The 21787-nt window shown below is 37.6% G+C and overlaps 1 protein-coding gene across 1 annotated transcript in view; it reads right to left on the minus strand.

Annotated features, from left to right (window-relative positions):
* The window catches only part of MIPOL1 (mirror-image polydactyly 1), a 3346766-nt gene that overhangs the window by 321637 nt on the left and 3003342 nt on the right, over positions 1 to 21787 (minus strand). Inside the window, exon 12 of the mRNA XM_044073550.1 lies at positions 8656 to 8886. Coding sequence (XP_043929485.1) covers positions 8656 to 8886 — 231 coding nt within the window. The remainder of the gene's footprint in view (positions 1 to 8655; positions 8887 to 21787) is intronic.

The raw sequence follows: 21787 nt of genomic DNA on the forward strand, positions 1-21787 counted from the left end.
TAAACCTAAACCCCTCAGCAAATCTCACAATGCAGCCAAAAATTAAAACATATGCATCCATAGTTCTGGCTAACTAATGAACAGTGAACAATGCAGATGGAACTATTAAAAGTGAACCCATTAAAACTTGCATAACAAATACATCTCAGTGGCAACTTTTAGCTTTATGACAGTGCAGTGCAGCTACTTAAGCAGGGCAGGCCCTTTAACTAAAAAAAACATTGTGCTTAATTCACACCTGCAGTGTCCCAACCCATTCCAGGCACCAAATGTTACCTCAGCTGCCTTGGGTGAAAACCAATTCAGGATTCTTCCCACCACATCAAAGTCTAGGGTTGGTAAAGTATCAACAGTCAGATGGGCAATACTCCACTGTTATGCTCACCTGTTGGGTAAAGGGAATTCTGCTGATGATTGCTCCAATGTTTTATATCCTCTGTCAAAATGTCCATCTTAAAGAAAAAATGGCTGCCCTCTTCTTGCATATTTTGCTCATACAGCCCATAATACTTATTAAAAGTTGAAACAGCAGGGCTGAACAAGCTTTACTTGATGTTAGATATTTTAGCTCCCCTCTGTGCATTCAATGAACATTAACTAGGGTCAATAGGGAAGCCTTTTTTGGGGAAGAGGAGTATGTTCTACTCCATTTTTGTTTGCCTTGGGTTGGATGCTTCTACTCTATACTGCTTCAATGTAGGGATTGGGCCACAATCCACCTTTACACAAAGGAAAATGTTCAGCTTCCTGTGGGGAACTTAGAGCTATTTGCACGTTGACCTTAGAAAGGTGTAACAATGCTATGTAATGTAGTTGAACCACATAATCCATGTCTCTATAGCAACTTAAAATGGGAATCATCATTTTTCTTCTATTATATACGGTGATGCTGTAGTCAGGTTCTATCCAGTCAATATGCCCTGCTGCAGTAATCTTCAGCCCCAGATTTCTGGCTTTCTTAAGAATCATTTCTCTATCTCTAAAGTACAGGCATTTGAAAATGAAATGTCTGGGTACATAGAATTATTCTGGCAGTTAATAACAATGTGTTCATTCAATTATGGGACCAGTAGACTAGGCCAAAAGTACACTAAGTTCATTTATTTAATAAAATATAAGGATCACTGCCCTCCCTTTTTTTCAGGTAATACAGTTATCATGAGCTTGTATTTTCATGCTTCATTCTTAATACCCCCATTTTCTGTTCTACAAACTGCTGCATTTCCTGTATCCCCTTGGAATGCATTGCAATTATTGCCCATTGCTGTGATAACATATATTTTATATCTGCAATCTGGGCATTGTGAATCTCAGATGCAGCTTTTATTTGCTGTACATCCAGAGAGCAAGACCTCATTATTTCTAATAAAAGGTCTCTGGAGGAGCAGATCACACTGAGCTCTTCTATAACCTGCAGGTGCTCTCACAACCCTCTTTCATTACCACTGAGTCTCTTGACTTGCCTAGATCTCACACCTGACTTTGGGAAAAAAACATGTCTGTTACTGATCTAGCCAAAATTACTTGCAGAAACAGTTCGACACTATTGTGAAGTGCTTCCATCAAAGATCCTTTTAATTTTATAACATTATACCACATTTTTTCTACCATATCCAATTGTTTTGGGTCACTGGTTTGTGCAGAGCAATGAGATTAGTGTTCACATGCATGCATGTGTGTGTGGATGACCCCCTCAACTGCACTACAAGTTTTGGTGCTAACCTTAAAGCTACAACTTGCACACAAATTGTTGGTTCTGGCAAGCCACTCTTTGAGGATATGGGTATTTGAGTGGAGGGTCAATAACAGCACCCACTTTCTAGTTATTGGCACTTTTCTAGCAACAAACCTTTGTCATCTGGTTTTCACATTAGAAAAGCAGATAACAAAGAAGGAGGACACCCATAACAGAGAGCCCTGAGAAATACCAACAAGTACTGCCATCACTTAGTGTATGTATTTAATTGGACAGTCAAACTACAACCCAGTGGGTAACACAGGAGTTTATGTTTAGACTAGTGAGTCTGTTGACAATGTCAGCATGGGAACGGTTATCAAACGCCTTACTGAGGAGATAGGTAGCATGGTCAGAATAACATTTGCTGATGACATCTATTACATTTTCAAAAAATTCAACCAGATTAAAGAGACATATTCTACCCTTCATTAAGCCATATTCATTCGGGTCAATAAGATATAGGTCACCAATTTAACTATTTATGTGGCTGACCAAGATATGTTCCACAATTTCCCCGATAATGCTGAGCAGGCTAACAGCATGATAATTGTCAGTGTCTGTGGTGGAGCCACATTTGCTGAGTAGCACCATGAGGACTGTTCAGTATACATCACATACATCTTCCATGAAGAGACAAAGGCTGCAAAGGTTTAGGAGGGGATCAGTGAATCTGCACATTGTACTAACCAGGAGACAGCTTGGTACACAGTCTGGGACCATGGAGCTTCTTGTTTTGGTTTTGGATTTGGATAGTGTTTCTAAGGATCTTGTCCATAAAGATTTTGGGGTAAGGGGAGCTCTGTGATTCAAGAGAGGGAATATTGTGGTGAGTGGGATGGATGAAACTTGCACTCAGTTTGTCAGCTATGAAACTGGCTCAGACTTCAGGATATGAACAGGAAGTGCTGTTTGACTGGAGCTCTGTGCAATGCTGAGTGCTACTTTTACCGCTCCTAACATGGCTTAAATGTCTTATGGCTGCTAGCTACTTTCAGTTCATATCCTGCACCATTAGTCTTCCTACAGATATGCTCAAGTTCTTTACTGGCCTGCTTAAGTACTTTCTTATGGTAGAAGTTCAGGGATATTTTATATGAAAAAGCATTTTGTAATTCTTATACAGTTTGTTCATTCGGGAGTTCACTCACAGATGTTTATTTTTGAATTTCCCATTATAACAGGGACAGAGTTCTTTTACACACTGCTTCAGATGAGCAAAGAAGTCTGTGTTAAAAGTAACAGCCATAATTACTGTGTCAGCCGAGGGGGACCCTCAGTCAGGAATATTAAGTTGGAGCTGGAATCATTTTTTAATATAAGAGTTACTGAGCAGGATGTACTAATCCTGAGGACAAAGGTGACAGTTTGGTGGCTACATTTGATGTAGGAGGGAACGATGTTATTTGATCTAGGGAGATGGTATTGAAAAAAGAAATTAAGGAATGATGGGCATATTTATATGTTGACAATTTTTCCATTTACTAGCTGGGTAGTTAAAGTCACCAAGGAATACTATATAGGGAATTAATAAGTACATAATGTATCTATGTAATTACCATGGTCAAAAGGAGACACTAAGGGAGATCTATAGTTGACAACAATGATGCAATTGCCTTAATTTAGTGTAATTAAGATATGCAGAAGTTCCATATTGGTGTCATGAGAAATTTAGCTCCAAGTAACAGGAAAGGAGATAAAAACAGGCACACTCTCACAGCTTCCAGATGGTTTGAACAAGTGAAAGGTGCAGTACCCTTTTATGTGTAGAGTGTACTAAAACACATTTCAGTAACTGCATGTACATGTGGTGTCAGGAAGGCATCTATATTAGGTATTTTTTCTATTAAGATTACTAGCATTCAGCAGTATTATGTAAATGCACGCCAAACTGGTTTGTTAGGATGGAATGTCCAAGAGATGGACATTGCCTAAAAATGGCATCATGGGACCAGAAAAAGTTTTAACAAATATTCCAGAAGCCTGAGGAGAGACATGAAAATCATTCCTGATGGAAAAAAGTCTGTCATACTGGCACACATTCTGGATTCCACCAGAATGACATTAGTCAGTAAATCGTTGAAGTCAATTATTTTGTTTTTGAACTGTGGCATCATTCTTAGAGATGGCAATATACTGCTTAAGTCAAGTACTTGCTTCAGACACATGAAAGGAGAGCTCAGTCATGTCTCTCTGCATCTCCCCTAGGATGAAACACCCAAGATTGCTCAGTTTGATGTGAGCAACTAAAAGGTTATACTTATATTTAGGATGCAGGGATCCAAGGGCACTGGTCAAGTCACAAATCCTGGCATCAGAGAAACAGATGACCACAACATTATCTCTATTCAGCCAGGTGAGTGGAACTTCTGTGTATTTGACAGTGGAGTCCCCTATTACTACTGCATAGCTATGTGTGGCCAAAGTCTCCGCAGACTGTATGAGTTCTGGTTTGGAGACAGAGTGTTTCTACTTAAGTGCGGGGTGGGGATGTACTTGTAGCTAGGATATTATATGGCTGAGGTTTGTTCAAGCAATGTCTAGATGGCTTAGGGAGTGATGTCCTTACAACCTTGCCATTGGATCATTGTTGAGTGACTGCACTATGGTGGTAAGCTGCTTACTGACATATGTAGTGAGAGAGAGACTGGCCTCCAAACTGAACAGGTTTTCATAGCTCTCACAAATTGTACCACTGCAGGATAAATGTAAATGACTGTCAGTAAGCATCAGGCAGTTGTTGCACTGCCTCAGACTTCCTAGTGCATGCAGGCAGGCACCAGGCGGCTATATCACGTTATCGAAAGTTTACTTAATCGAATCAATAAAGGTCGAACTTTATTGATCCATTAAGTAAAACATCAAATAACGTAAAAATAAATAAATAAATAAACTAAATGGCGTAGGCAGGGGGGCAAGCCGCCCACCCCTCTACTTAAATATACCAACTCAGAGACCGCACTACATTGAGGTAAATGGAAATCTCCCCTTATGGAGATTTCCATTTATTTGCTGGATGTTCTTCACTTTCAGTATTGTGCTGACAATATCAGACTCGATTTTGTCAGCTTATGACAACGTGAAGTAGACCCAGCACCAGAATGGGATAAAGCAGACTGTGAACCTACGTCTAAAAGGACTAGTGATCAGAAGAGTTACTAACTACTTAAAATGGTAAATTACCACAAGGATATACAGAAGGAAACATGAGCTCAACAACAATTAGTTTACCAACTACTACCTTGCTGTTACTAATGTTGGTCTCACTGCAGCTGCAGGATATTAGTGCTCAATGTTCTTCTGCTCCTTTGCTCACCAGGATCAAAACAACACTAATCTCAGGCTGAAATACATTATTATCATCATTAGCATTATTACTATTATTATTGTTATTTGAAATCTAGGTGGGTAAACTGGTCAGGTGACCCTTTTCAGCCAAGACCCAGGCTTACAGAGCAGTATAAACAAAGTGACTGAACCAGAATTTACATCAATTTGAGTGAAAATTGAGCATAACAGTACAAGATATATACGTATGTAATACTGAGATTTTTAGGCAGACAATGAGCATAACATCCCTTTGGAACAGAAAATGGCAACATCTTACAATCCTTAATCATTATTTTTAATAGTTGCAAGTGGATTCAGTAAATAGATGCTCGTTAAGGGCTTTTTTAAAAGTTCTCACTGTGTTCCTTTTTGCTGACTTCAGTAGGTAGGTGGCTCCTAGTTGCAGGTCACAGTCTGAAGAAAGCTTGTTCACCTAGAGGGGATTTGAATGAAGGGTGGGCCAGTGAGAAAAGTTGGTCTTGTAAACTTCTCAGATCATATAAGTTTTCTTGAAAAGGAAGCTTCCATTTTAGTGGAGGACAGTATCCTTGTTTTTTAACCTTAAAAATCAGTGTGTGTTGGGGTGGGGATGATGGCATTACTTAACTCACAGAGGTGTGCAAAAAGGTCACTTATAGCTTGAGTTAGACTAGAGACAGTGTGGTCATTATTTCTTTAACTTTCCCCACAAACTTCAGAGGTATGTACAGAGGGTAACTAGAGCTTGTTTAGAAGCAGTGTACTATGTAGCAGTAACAAGTTGGAAACATTGCTGTTTTGGAGGTAGGAAGGCAGGTACTATTCCCAGATATAATTTATATATCCTGGCAAGTATTTGCCTTTTTGGTTTATTGTGAACTACTCTTTCAACAGCTTTGAGCATTAAACATTGGCAACTGCTTATTTCTTCCTTCAAATGAAAAAAAAAACTGAATTTCTTTCCTTACTTATGATTTTTGTCTAGGCCATCTCTGAATCAAAAGGTCGGAAAAAAGCTCTAAAATGCACCTCAGAGCATCTTAATCCCCATATGTCTTCTCCCCAGCTTAATTCAGATATTTAATTCCTCCACAGTTACTGTGGTGTAGTCTTGGTCACTTAAGGTGTGCTGAAATGATGCAGAATAAAAGGAAATTGAAGAAGAAGACTAAATGTATTTCCTTAATCGTTACTTTTGTTCATGCCATCAGTGGATGAAAAGGTTCTTTAAAAAAACTCTAAAATGCACCTCTGAACATCTAGAAACAACAAGACTTCTGGGGTCTTAACAGTCCATAGATCCCTGGTGTAATGCACTTATTTCCTCAGTACTTACTACTCTGTACACTTTGTCAGTTGGGGTCTGTTGAAAGAATGCAGGAAAAAGTAAAGTTAAAGAGTAACACTGAATTGTCTTCCTTAATCAGTATTTTTGTTCAGACCAGCACTGGATGAAAAGGTTATTTAGAAAAAAAACTTTAAAGTGCACCTCAAAGCATCTAGAACCCCCACTGCTTCCATAGCTCTGCCTTAATGCATTTACTTCCTCCACAGTTATCCCTGTGCAGTCTCGACTAGTTAGGGTGTGTTGAAAGAATGAACGCAGGGAAAAAATGAAGAGTAAGAGAAGGTGCGAGAAAGGGAGCAAAAAATGAATCTGGATGGTGTGTATATTCCAGGATGGGGTGGAGATTGAGGGGGCACAGGGTTATGTGTATGGGTGTGGAGGACAGCAGACAACAGGGGGTCACTGCAGAGTCCCTCACCTAGGATGCCCGCTCACCTAAGGCTAGACCTGGCCCTGTGGTACACCACTAGTAACTTTTAGCATTCAGAAACACAACGTCTGACTCTAAATATACAGGCTCTGTTAGGCAACCTGTTTGCTATCCACTGTACAACACATACACTAATAGTTGAACTGAAAATTCTGCCAATAATGCTCACATGATGAATAGAGTCAAAGGCCTTTGCCAGGTCCAGATAAATTATATGTACTGCATAACTGCTATTCCCTGCTTTGGTGACTTTTTCAAAGAAACTAACAAGGTTAGGAGACAGGACCTAACATTGACAAAGCTGACTTGATAAGGGACAAGGGTTAAGAAATGTTCTTTCAATGTTCATCCTAAGATAATACATTACATAATGCTATATATTTGGATAGTAAGACTAATGGATCTATAGTTACCACAATCTGTGGTTGGGCTACCCTTGTGCAATGACTGTTTTTCAGGCTTCAACAATGTAACCACCAAAATCACTTTAAATCACAGAGGTTAAGCTGTGGGGTACTGACAGTAAGGTAACACAGGATATTATCAGGGCCAATGGATGAGGTGCTCTATCTGTTTTCGAAAGCTGAGAGGACTTTTTCCATAGTGATCATATAGGTGTGGCTGGGACTACAGAAGTTGTGGAATACTTTGTGGGAGGGAGTCAGACAGCAGTGACTAATATTTAGATTTGTATGGCTTACCTGCAGGTTTCATCAACACCCACAGTGCAACTGCCTGCCACAGAGAAGATACAATTACATATAAAAACACAACAGAAAATTTGATATAATTAAATGACAATAAGAAATGGCTTAAAAAAACAGTTTGCACCACACATCAATCTGGGTTGACAAACAAGTACTAAACTGAAAATGGTCATAAAATGACTGTGAGGATTAGATAATACTAAATTAAGTTTCTCTTTCTACAGAAAAGAAAGTTATGTCAGTTTGTGAAAAACAGTTCAAAACAATATTAAGCAGTTAGAGAAATTTAATACCACTGCAACTTAATGGGTTCCAAATTGTTGGGTATTATGAAGTACTTCTACTTGTAAAATAATTTTTATTAAAGATATTGATGTACAGCAGCATAACATTTTCAGCTGTCAGAATCCACAATGGTGAAAATAACTACACACACACACACACACACATATATATATATATATATATATATATATATATATATATATATATATATATATATTTTTTTTTTTTTTTTTCCAACAGTCTCAGTATCTTTGCACATTGATATTTCATTTCTAATACATGGCAAGACAAAGAGTGCTGTTATTGGGTTGTTGGTTTTGCATCCTAAGCTAAATGTACACTCAGCACTATTATAAGTAAACAGATATGAAAACCACTGGTAATTTGAATGTATATTTGCTTATGGAAATTATTTATTTGCATTTTTATTTTTCAGAATTAAATAACCAAATTCTTCATCAGACAAATGACTGATGTTACATAGCAGTATTTTTTCTCCCTTAAGCTAAATGTCACTTTTGAAATTAGTTTCAAAGCAATAGGTTTTGGGAAATTAAATGTTCTTACACAAAACAAAGTTGTGCAGAATTTTGAAGGGCAGCTCTGTTCATAGTAAAAAGAAAGTTCTTGATGTCAGTGATTTTTGATGGGTGAGACAATTATTCAAAATAGCAACATGCCACCAGTTACAAATGCTAAGTAACATCACAAACAATAAAAAAAAATGAATAGCAAAACCAAAATGCTTTGTCAAAATGTTTGTGAAGTTCAGGCACAGAAAAAAAGTCTCTTGAACATTTGTTACGCAATATGAAGAAATAAGACAAATTAACAAACTTACGCATGAGTTTTCTCATTTGCTTCGTTTTTAGCTTCCAAAGCTTGTTGCAGCTTGACTTCCAAGTCTGCCTTCTCAGTAAGTGCTATTTGAAGCTGTGACTCAAGTTCCTCCATCTGGTGATAAGCGGCAGACGTACAGCCATCTTTATTACATAGTGCACCCTCATGAGAACTTAAAACTGAGGTGAGATGTCCCTTAACGCTGGCTTCTTGAGATAACGACTTATGTAAACTGAAAAAAGAAATGCAGTTTCACTAGGTAGTTTATAACAGTCCACACCTATGTCCTGATCTCACAGGAGAAAACTGGTATGGTATTATATGAGCTAACAGCCTGCATTCTGCTGTCCTGGTTTTGATTTCCATAGTCATTACTGACATGCTACATGACTTTCTACAATTCACTGAACTTGAATGAGACAATATTATGGGGTCTTCCCTGAAGAGAAAGATTTACATTTAACAGACTTAACATTTAACTGATAAAATTAATGAATTAATTAATGCATTACTATTTTTATGATCTTTGGAAGTGGTTAGTTAAAAATAAATTCTGATCAGTTGTGAGGGCAAATTAATACCTTGAACTAAAACCCCTCAGAATAAAGTCCAATATCTATGAAGACCTGTCATTTACACACATGCACTCACAAACATGCATGTGATGATGTAATCAAAAAAAGTTCAACTTTTTCTTTTTTCCTCTTGACTTCTTTCTAATCTTCTTTTGCAGCATGATGAGATATCAGATATCTGGTCTAGTAACAGTTTGACACCAAAGTAGATTAAATTTTTAGTGCTGTCTCGTTGCCATCTGGGTCCTTCAGACCACTATTCCACATGGCTGACAAATTCATGTGGCAGGGAGCTAGTCTGCCTCAGCAATGTATGGATCTGATTTGCTTACTTCAGTATGCGGTCTGTTTATATAACTACCAAAAAATTACCACTTAGCACTGAAGTGGACCAGTCAAGAAAACCACAGATGCTATTATCATTTTTTATAAGCACCACAAGCTGTCACCATTATGTAAGACAGATCAGTTTTTCATTCAGTGCTAAATATCATTGGTTTAATAATTTATTTTGGTGGTAATTCCATTAGTGATATAATCATGAAGTTTTTCCAATACTCAGTCAAATTATGCACAATTTCATTGCAGACATCAAAGTAACCTTCTGATGGCTGAAATGTAAAAAGTATGACTAGTGAACGTCAACAGCAAGTAGAAATGAGCATCCAAGGGAAAAGTGAAGCTATGAGATCAAGGATTGCCAGCCTTTGATCCAAGCCATCCACAAACAAGCACACACACACAAACTTACCAACATACCAAAATTCTTAGCTAGTTATGCAGAAAACGCCTGCAGTAAGCAAAGTACAGTTGTGTAAGTGAAACATACCATAGCAGTAGATATTCAAAGAGATCACTGTTGCAGTAGTCTAAGCTAGGTGGATTCTACCCCACTGCAACTGACAAGCTTCCAAAAGTTAAAGGTGACTTCCATGCATTCCAACTGTCAGAAGCTTAAGCAGAGCTCCATAAAAAAAAGACAGATGGAAAGCAAAAAGCTTCACAGCATTTTCACCCAGGAGGGAGGCAAAAGCTCTGATGAACAATACTACAAAATAAAACAAATAATAACTATACACAAAAAAGGGTGGACAAATTCACACCCTGGCAACCCCAGAAAATGGAGGGGAGTCAACTGCAACAGCGATATGGGTACCATAGCTTAGAGAAGAAAAAGGAAAATAAGAAGTTAAGACTTCAGATCACCTGCAGAATGTTCCTAGCAAAGCCTGTTGTGGACATACAGAAAAAATCCAGTTTGCAGTGCTTTGCAAAAGTATGCACAGATGACCATGTTACTTCCTCTAGAGGCCACTCTTTTCTAGAAAGCCACCAAAAAAGCCAAAACTCTCGTGAACAGGCTATAACCCTGCCTGGACGAGGCTTATTATGGGGAGTATAACAAAAGGCAGATGCAGGAGACATCTACCTGGAAATTGGCTGTTTTTAAATTGGTTGTCCTTTCCTCTTACCTTCATAGAGATAAACAACTGATCAGCTTTCCTGAAGGTTCAAGTTTTATCTAGGTAGTTTTTGAGCTGCCCATGGACATCTAGAGTGTGAAGGATCCTTTCTCCCTTTTTAATTTCAGGAAAGAAAACTGGGAGATTAGGCATAAAGACAGAATTTGCTTTCAAGAAACAATGTCCCTGTACAAAACAAGCTAGGGAGGTGGCTCACCATAAGAGCTTGTAACTCTCCTAGCAGATGTCAGCGCAAGGAATAAAACATTCTTTCAAGTTAAGAAACTCAATTCAGTCTTGTGAGCTGGTTCAAATGGAGACAAGTTAGCTTCTCAAGCACAAAACTGAGATCACAAGGAAGAGCCACCTGTTTCCTAGGTGGAAGAGTATGTAACACCCCTTTCAAAAACTGTTTAACCTGAATGGCCTTTATTACAGGAGGTTTAAGATATCACATAGTGAAAACTCTAGCTTAACTAGGTTTTTCTTGTAGTTTTTACTAATTGTTTTTTCTGTGTGGCCTTTTAATTCTTTGGTTTTGATGTTAGTTGGGATATTTTGCAGACTCCTTAACAGTTAGGGACATCAGCTGGGTGTAAAGACTCTGTGCTTCAAAAGTATATATGTAATTCCTGAGTCTGACCACATGGGGTCTGGCATCTTGAAGTAATTCTGACTGTTTAGTCTACCTCTAGGTATCCCACAACGCAGTGCTCATCTGTAAAATGTTACATCACACAGGCCTCTTTATTCCTAAAGCTCCTATCACTGCACTGGTTTTACATGCATACACTGCTGACTTTCATTCAGTTAGTTTTAAGTAACATTTCATGCCATTCAAGGACTACTTAAAACACAAACAGTGCAAATGCCACAGAACAGACTTGCAAAGTGCTTTTTACTGCTGCTTCTTTTTAGAATGGCTAAGCTGCAGTTTTTTTTTTTGTGAAGCCTGAATTGTACTACTATTACTGATCTCCCATTCCCCCTTCACAGCTAACTTCACCAGCTGTCAATGTGCTAAGGGTAATTTGAGCTGTTACCTGCCATGACTGACAGCTCACAGCAGGAGACTTGACTCATGTACTGTTTCCTTATTCTAGCCTTTACTTTCTGTATGGGTAGGGGAAGGACCAGGAAGTTGTGACATCGCAGCATGGGTGGGTTTTTAGGATGGTCATGGTGATTTCAGTTTGGGGAGGAAATTGACCAGAAAATTACATGTATTCAGTGGCCTTGATGACATCAGTGAATTGGAGACTTTTCCAGGGTGGGATAAAAATTTTTTGAAAGTGAAATCACCACAGTATAATAAGGTACTAATCTAGTGGAGAGAAACAGTCAATTTAAAATATTTTAAAAGCTGTGTTGTTTATTCATAGCAGGGACAATAAATATGGAGAAAAAGGACACAGAAGTTAAGCATGTAATAATACACTCCCATTTTTGTCCTTTAAGAAATACCATCTTAAACTTTGGAATCTTGACAAGAATGTTTAGAAAAGAAAAATCCAGCACAGGCCACTATGATCCTTCTGTTTTGAAAACTAGAAAATGTCTTTAATAAAACCTTTGCCTAGGAGAGTTGGGGATGGGGGTGGGAGTGGGAATAGGTTCTATGACTTCCAAAGACATCATGAGTTGCAAGATGAGAGGAAATAAAGAGATCAGATTCCCTGAACAACAGGGAATCCCTTGGAAAGGGCGAGGGGTTCTCAATGCCAAGTGCTCTCTTGCTGGCTTACCTTCAGAAACCAGCTGTCTGAGAAAACCTAATGAGAAGTGGAAGTAATGTCTCAGAGATATGGAAACATTGCCAGGGTGAAAGACCTTTAGAAACAACTAAGACAAGCTGATGCTACAAGTGGAGGTGAAGTATCAGAGACATGGAAAGGTTGCCGGGGACAAACCTGAACTGGCAAACAGTCATGCTGACTGGCAGAACTGTCCTTGATTATTAGAGGGATTCTCCCTTCTTTTTAGGGCCTCCTTTCCATTGTTTTTTAAAGCACTGTTTGCTGGCTCCTTGCTGCCTAAATTGATTATTGGAAAAGGGAACTAAGGAGATGGGGAAACTATTTGTTCTGAAAAAGAGGGGTTGAAAAATCACTACTCAGAAGATTTGCTTTTAATTAAGTGTCTCATATACTGTACCACAGTTTTCACTACAGACAGCACCTGTACAAATTAATGCTGTATAAGTTACAAACTTCATCACAGGCAATGCTTTGATGTTACATACACTTTGCTACACACGTCATGCAGTGAACATCAGTGCTGTATACACTTTGCCACAAAAAACAACCAGTAAGATTCAGTGCTATATAAAGTCCGGCCATATATCAATAAACACTGATCCAATGCCAAACAAAGTCTAGCCATTATATTTAACATGCTTTTCCACCTTGTCAAAAATATTGTCATATTTCCACTGGTTACACTTAAACAACAAATCTTTAGTAATGTCTTGATTAAGTAGCTTAAGTTCATCAAACAATCTTTTTATCCTGTTATTGTTAAACTTTAAAATGACTTGCACTAATTATATTCCATGCCTTTCAAACATAACTGTTAACTCACTGACTTATGAGCATGTCAAACAGAATGTTATTAGAAAACAAAATAAACTTGACAGAGACAAGAATGGGTATGGCGGATAAAGTGTACCCTATTTCTAAATCATTTCAGCCTCCAAACAATTCCTATGTGCAAGAAAGGCTTGAATCTGGTAATGATATGTTTTTCCCACTTATAATGCACAATTAAATACTGTATAGCACAGAGAGAATTCAAACAGTGCCACTAATTTTTCTGAGGATTCTGAGGACAATATTCCCCTGTTAAAAAGGTCTGAAAGGTTGGAAATACAATGAAGATGAGAACCTTTATTAGAACACACACACACCCTGAAGAGTCAGAGAAGCAGGGGGATGGGGAGGAATTGGAAGAGTAACAATTAGTACAGTCACACAAAGTAGATGTAACTTTTACTGATAATGTGGCTGTCAGTGAGGAAGGTAGAATTAATAGTTACCAGGGTTTTAACATCTATAATTATACTGATCTTAAGATTGATAAAACTTATTTTATGCTTTTTAAAAAAGGTTTTAAGTCTGTTCCCCCCTCAAGGACAGATACAGTGGATAGAACTCAAGTTGTACATTAGAAAGCTCACCTTTTAGGTGATGTTTAAAAATAAGGCAAACAAAATATCCACAATGGACCACAAATCCTTAAGAAGAATAATTGTAACTATGTAGAATGTTGTATTCATAAAATAGCAGAAAGTATTATAAGAACTTAGCCAACACGGGAATGGAGAAAGGAGATTCTGCTGATAGGGATGACTGCAATTAGGGATACAGACAATAGGCAGGAGGGGGCTGGAATTTATTGGAGAAAACTGGCAAAAGAACCTAGGTATTGTTAACAAATAGAGAGGGAAAGGTAATAGAACTGGAAGAGGCCAATAATTTATTTGGACTGTAGGATAGAGACTGCTTTCCCTATCAAGGATTCGTATCAGAGTATAGGCAAAGAGAAAGAAATAGGGGGGTTCTAAGCATAAGACTAGTACTGGTAGAGTTTTCTACTAGAAGGTAGAAAAGAAGCTGCATTTAAAAAAGGAATAATTAGTAGAGCATACAAAAAATTGCATGATAACTAAAAGAATAAATCAGAGGAGGTTAGAAAGGATTGAGAAGAGAGATTAGATAAGCAAATCACAAAGAAACAATGGGGGATATATGTATGTCTCCCAAATATGTAGCAAAGTGTAGAAAATGTAGGATCTTTGCTTGGAAGTGTTTACATAGGTATTTGTATACCCCAAGTAGGCTCCACAAAGAATTTTTCCTCAGGTAGACAGCAAATGTTGGAGGTGTGATGGGGAAGAATGTGGTAACTGGGACCATATTTTCTGGGAGTGTAATGAGTTGGCAGACTTTAAAGATCCCCTGCAGGCTACTCTGTCAGAGATACAGGGGAAACTGGTGCAACTAAGGAAATTATTTTTTGAGCTATGATACAGAATTGGAATTGCTTAAACATAGTAAGGCCTTGCTGAGTCTAATTATGGTGGCTGCCAAAAAAGCAATTAACTAGAAAATGGAAGTCAGAGTCTAAACTACCTTTACTAGATGTAGTGAATATAGTAACATAGATAGAACTGGAACTGGGATCTTTAGAAAAGACTGCCAGTTCATTTGAAGCAGAGCATCTCTATGACACTGTTCAAAAGGAATGGATGGGGCACTGTAAATTTATACCGGGGATAGTGCCCACAACCCTCCTGGACATGGGCGGTCATTACTAAATACAATCCAGAGTATTGACTAGAGTATCTGTGGTATTATTTTGGGATTGACACAGTGGCTAGGCTTGAAATGACCTCTGGGTCGATAGCCTAGTAACCTGCTATGATCCTATGACCACGGAGCTAAAATCCTTTTAATAAAACAACTTGAAAACCATAAAAACAAAAGAAAAATAAGTTGCAGCTTCAGCAGAGAAAATGGATAAGCACTTTCAGCTTAATAGCCTTCTTCAGATCCTCAGTTTGTTCTGCTTCAGCAAATTGTTTAAATACAACAATCAACCAATCAGAAGCTTCAGAATGGGATAACTCCTTCTTTCTGACTATTCAGTACTTCTTAATAGGGTCACCGCCCCTTTAGCACAGGCTTTATTGGAAGTACTGATCAGCACGCAAGTCCGCTATCCATTTAACTTCATTAATCTCTGTTTTATTGTGTATATCACCTTCCCTTACATTTTCTTGAAGAGTCTCAAGAACCATAAAGTTAAACGAATGGCCAACATGCTCCATAACATTATTTGTTAGAGCACTGATTTTCATAAGAAATTAACCTTAGAGGAAACTAGTGTGAGAATTAGAGTAAAATATTAGGAAAAACATGATTACAATGATCTATGCTATACCTGTGATCTAAAGATAATGTTGTTTTAGCATGGGGGGGTTGTGTTTTGTTGGTGCTGAATTTCTGTCCAAAAATTAACCATGGATGCATAGGCTTATTTTACGTTTGTTCCTAAATGTCTTCTTCTTAAAAACATTTGAAATTCAGTAAAAGAAAAGAAAAGAATATCTGTCCATGCGTGGCCCTACTGAAGGAGACAGAAAACAATCCTGGAGGAAACATCATTCTTTTCCATTTTGGTTGTCTGTTCACTTGGTGGCTTTCTGGAGAATGGATGAGTGCAAACAAGGAGAGGCAGTGCAAACCTCATGCCAACAGTACTTATGTTAACAATATATGGGCGACAGGGCAATATGTGGTTAGGAACTATACAATTCTTACTATCCTATGGAGGTCCAGCCACATTGTCCCGTAGCCTAAGTCATCCAAGTCATGGATTTAGTTCTAAACCTGGTTGTCCAAGAATGAACCTGGTTATGGTATTTTATGTTTAATTTTGTCTATGTCTCCATATTAAAAAATGCAATAAATTCTACAAAACCCAGAGTAATGTTAGGGAGTTTATAAACCATATTGGATGAGCCTGGAGGGTTGTGTTGGTCCCAGATGTGTTACTGGGGATTGGGAATGTGAGCAATTCTGAATAGTCAGCCTTCAGTGGGTGTTATAATGAAAGGTTGATTTTTGTTTATTATTTCATTTAGTGGGTGAACAGGGGGGTGTTTAGAATCAGCCTTGGGTGGAAAAGGGGATCTACCATGTGGCCCTGTGAGACAGAATTCTTAACCAAAAGTTGCAAAAATTGTAAGTAGTACTTTTTAAGAAGTATTTTAAAATAAATGTTCTCCTCTGTCATGCTGCAGGGTAAAACTAAACTTTATGTAATTGTGCCCCAATTTACGAGCTTAGTAGTGATGGAGAGGAATTGGAAATATATCTGATGATCATTTCAGTATTTTCTATGACTAGCAGTTGGATGGTTAACCTGGGTGGTGGTTGCTAATTCATCAGGGGAAGGAGCTGGCAAATGCATGGTGGTGGTGGTTTAATCATGGGCTGCCTTTACTCTTTATGGAAGTGTGACCCTGCAGGGAAAAAATGGTACTTGGTGGGCTTCAGTGTGGGACATCCCTAAATAGTCTGCAATTTAAGAAGAGTTCAGGACGGTGACTGTGTGCTCAGTATTACCATTGGTACACTTGTCGTACTGTTGCCTGTGTCCTTAGAATTTCTATGCTTGGATACAGTAAATGGGTTGGGGGAGACACATCTTAAGTAAAGGGTGGGTGCTGCCAGAGGGGAGTAAGGTATAATAGCTAAGGGAAAGAAATTGTACTAAATCAGAAATTGGTGGTGCTGATGTGAATGACCAGGATTAGATGGCATCACAAATGTATTTGGGCAAGAGAGAAACGATGAACAGCCAGTGATGGTAAACAAATCAAGTGGGGAAAGAGGGACCAAAACGAGTTGGAAATGAGAAGTAGGAGTTGGAGTTGACTAGGGCTCTCACAGAACAGGGTGTGTGTAAGAAGGTTAAGGGTGGTGGCCTGTTTTATTCTATTTAAGGGGACTAAGGTGGATGCTTATATGGAACTGGGTAGGAGGCTAAACGGGATAAATGGACATTACTCAAGTGGGCAGGAATTACACAGGGAACTAAATTCTACCTATAATGGGAAACTTTTCACGTTACCACTCAACATCAACATTCTCAAAATTACATATATTACAGGATGAATATGCCAAAAACAGTGAGGCAAGGAATGCCATAAATTCTGTATTAAGGTATATAAACACCCAGTCGATTAGAGAATGAAGGCCATGAGGTTATATGGTAGAGCCAAACTAGCAGGTAGAGTTGAGCTGTGTACAGAAAAACAATGACGGGAAAAACTGTAATACATACTGAATGTCTAAAGAAACTTAAAACTTTTTTTTTTTTAATTCTTTATATACAAAAATCCAGAAAAAATGCTGAGGTAAGGCTCCAGTGTCCAAATCAAAGTAAAAAAGCAGTTTTCAGTCTTCAATCGATAAAAAATAAAAGTATAAGAAGTCTTCTTTATTGTCACACAAGCGCTTTCACATATTGCTTCCTCAGGTGTATACTAACAAGGGTAAACCACACCTATATATATTTAACTAAAATCATCATGTGACTTAATAGCCCATTTACCATTAAAGCTGTATTATCTCTTGTGGATCAGAAAGCATTGCTTAAAGCTATGTGTGTATGACACAACAATAACAATAAAAAAGTGTGACTATTTAATAAAAATACAATAAATTTAAAATACATAATATATATCTAGAAAACATTCTATCTTCTATTTATAATATAGAACTTCTAAAAAACACATCAATTTTAATAAAATTCTTAGAAACATATAAATATAAATATTTCATGAAAAAACATTACATGAAAAATAATACATTAAAAGCATAGACCCATAGCCATCTATTTATCTACGTAGCCCCCTTTTTCTTAAGATAGGCTTAATGGGCATGCTGTCATTCAGCCCGTGACCAAAGGTGGCTCTCAGCATAGCTATCCATCTTGCTTCAGCTTCCTCGGTTCTATCTCTAATATCACTGTTTCTCATATTCTCATAAGTTTTTGCAACAATCATAAACCTAAATGTATGTTTTTGGCCTACCTTCAAAGCGTGCTTAGACAAAGCATTGTTCTCTGAGCCCTTCCCTATGTGGTATATATGTTCTCTAACCCTTTCTCTGAGGCTGCGGTCTGTTTTCCCTACATAAAAACAGTTACACAGGCCACAGATAGCAAGATAAACCACATGGGTGGTCACACATGACCCACCAACCCTAATCTCATAAAGTGAATTTGTATCTGGATCTACAAAGTGAGTATCACTGCAGATATATTGGCATTGATTACACTTGCCACATGGTCTAGTGCCAATCATGTTCTCAAGATTCACTTTGTCTCGACCGTTACATAATCTCCTTTTGAGATTCTTTTTATTCTTAAAGGGAAATTGTGGTTGACATCCTACCACTCCACTAATTACTGGGTCGGTCATCAGAATTTTCCAATGGTTATTAACTATCTCAGTATATTTGCTCACATCCCTAGAGTAGGAAATATTGACCTTGAGCTTATTCTCACTTGTCTTAGCTTCCCTATTAAATGTATCTGAAAAATATGGTCTAGCCCTTGTACCTCTCATTTGCTGTGCTTTTATAAAACCTTCCTCTATCATACTTCTCTCATAACCCCTCTCATCCAATTCATAACAGGTCTTAACAAGCTGTTCCTGACAGTCATTGTATCCCGTACTCAATCTGGATGCCCTAAAAAATTGATTCTGGGTAACGTTCCTGAACACATATTTAGGGTGCATGCTCTCCCTTGATAATAAGCTGTTTACATGGCATTCCTTCCTATATAATCTGGTGGTAATAGCCCCTTTTTCATCTCTTTCTATTAATACATCCAAAAAGCTCACACTTTCTTCAGAGTAATTTAAGGTGAATTTCAAAAAACTTGTATTATTAATATAATCAACAAACTCTAACAACTCTGTCACATTCCCCTTCCACAGAATAAAAAGATCATCTACAAATCTCCTGTAGAAAGGTATCATGTCACTAAAGGGTCCATTTAATATGTGTGCTCTCTCCCAGGCTAACATGACTGCATTGGCATAGGTATTGGAGCACGAGCTACCCATCGCTACGCCATTCATTTGATGATAGACCTGTTTCTTAAATAGAAATACATTATTATTAAGCACGATTCTCATTAATTCAATTAGTATCACTATTTCATCTGGTTTATATATATTAACATCATTCATTAATTCATATAATAACTTCAAACCCACTGTATTGGGAATTACAGTAAATAGTGACACAACATCTAGAGTCACTAAGACAATGCCAGAACTAGTTATATCCTTCTTCATAAAAACAAAAAGGTCATGCAAAAATTGCTCTGTATCCTTAAGAATAACTTCAGAGCTATCTACTATTGTTCTAAGCTTCTTATCCAAATATATTGATATTGCTTCTGTGCACCATCCACCACTCGAGACAATAGGCCTCATGGGTGGTCTACTGGGGTTCTTATGCACCTTAGGCAAACCTTTTATATACGGAATGGTATATTTAATGCTAAAGAAATAGTCACATAACTCCTTGGTAATCATCTGCGCATGATGTAAATGTTTAATATAATTATTAACTGATTCTACCATCCCTTTCACTTCACTATGATTAATTTTCTTGTAAAAATCAATGTTGCCTAACATTTCATACATCAAGCTGTCATAGAACTCAGTGTCTAGGACAACTATACGCCCACCCTTATCTGCAGGTCTAATAACCAAGTCATCAGCTTTTTCAAGTTCATGTAGAGCTTCTGATTCACTTCTACTGAGATTATGCCACTTGTTCTTATTCACTTTATTATTATGTACTCTATATATATCATCTATCACTATTTGTTCAAATGCATTAATCAGTGCTGTCTGTTTGGGGACATACGTACTAGGTCTATTAAAAACATGACTGACATCATTACTATTACTTACTTGATTCTGATGAAATATATATTTAAGCATCAAATTCCTTGTGAACATCTTAATGTCAAAAATCAAATCTGTTACATTCATATCACTGGTGGGTATGAAGGACAGACCCTTAGAAAGTACATTAATTTCAGAATTAGTCAAAGTACGTTTAGAGAGATTAGTTATTAATGTCTTACATTCTGGAACGCTTTCTTTATCGTGTACGTATTCTCCTTCACTTCTTCTAATTTTCTTTTGTGGCGTGTGTTGCTCCTGCCCCTGGGTTGAAAACCTGACCCCTGAGGCACTCTCCGGTTCAGCGAATTGTCACTCATAGGAAGCGGAAAAACCAGGGCTTGTGTGGCTGCTGTAACCGCTTCCAAATGTGGCAATGGGTGTTGCCTCTGGAGTGTAGTTTGCACTTCTTCATTGGTTCCATGGTGTACTTCCGCTGTTGTTACCACTACTCTCCTCCTTGCACCCATGGATTCGCTCGAATTTACTGCAGGCAGATGAACACTAGCTTCAAGACGTTCACTCGCCCCACTAACTGTATCCAACGTCGTTCCATTCTCACACGCTGCTCGAACGCCAACTCCAGCTTCAACAGAAGCTCCGATGATGTCACTCCGTCGTTCTTCATCCATCCCAGCGTGCCTATTGCAGGTAGCGTAGTATCACGTGGCCAAGTAAAAATATTGCCGACAGCAAAATCCTGTCGATCCCTCTTTAGTTTTCTTAATTTGATTTGCAACAATTTGTGTTTGTACGTATTCACATTATCTATAGTCTCTGACAGCAGCCTGGTGAACATTTCACAATTATATCTAGTACAAAGCTGCAAGTAGTTGGTCTTCACCTCTTCCACTATTAACAGTTCTTTCCTCTCAGCAGCATTTATTAAAAGTCTCATATAGCCCATACTGGTCGCTATATTCAACTTCTGCCATTCACTTACTAATACAGAGGCTACATAGATAAATAGATGGCTATGGGTCTATGCTTTTAATGTATTATTTTTCATGTAATGTTTTTTCATGAAATATTTATATTTATATGTTTCTAAGAATTTTATTAAAATTGATGTATTAAAATTGATGTGTTTTTTAGAAGTTCTATATTATAAATAGAAGATAGAATGTTTTCTAGATATATATTATGTATTTTAAATTTATTGTATTTTTATTAAATAGTCACACTTTTTTATTGTTATTGTTGTGTCATACACACATAGCTTTAAGCAATGCTTTCTGATCCACAAGAGATAATACAGCTTTAATAGTAAATGGGCTATTAAGTCACATGATGATTTTAGTTAAATATATATAGGTGTGGTTTACTCTTGTTAGTATACACCTGAGGAAGCAATATGTGAAAGCGCTTGTGTGACAATAAAGAAGACTTCTTATACTTTTATTTTTTCGATTCAAGACTGCTTTTTTACCTTGATTGAAGACTGAAAACTGCTTTTTTACTTTGATTTGGACACTGGAGCCTTACCTCAGCATTTTTTCTGGATTTTTGTTTGTTTTCAGCGTGTTTGCAGAGGTATTTTGGTTGCTATTGGGCATTTTTTACACAGTACAGTTTTCTTTATATACAAAAGCAAACGTC

Source organism: Protopterus annectens, chromosome 6.part0 (genome assembly GCF_019279795.1).
Source record: "Protopterus annectens isolate FY-2018-M chromosome 6.part0, PAN1.0, whole genome shotgun sequence".
Lineage (NCBI taxonomy): Eukaryota > Metazoa > Chordata > Ceratodontiformes > Protopteridae > Protopterus > Protopterus annectens.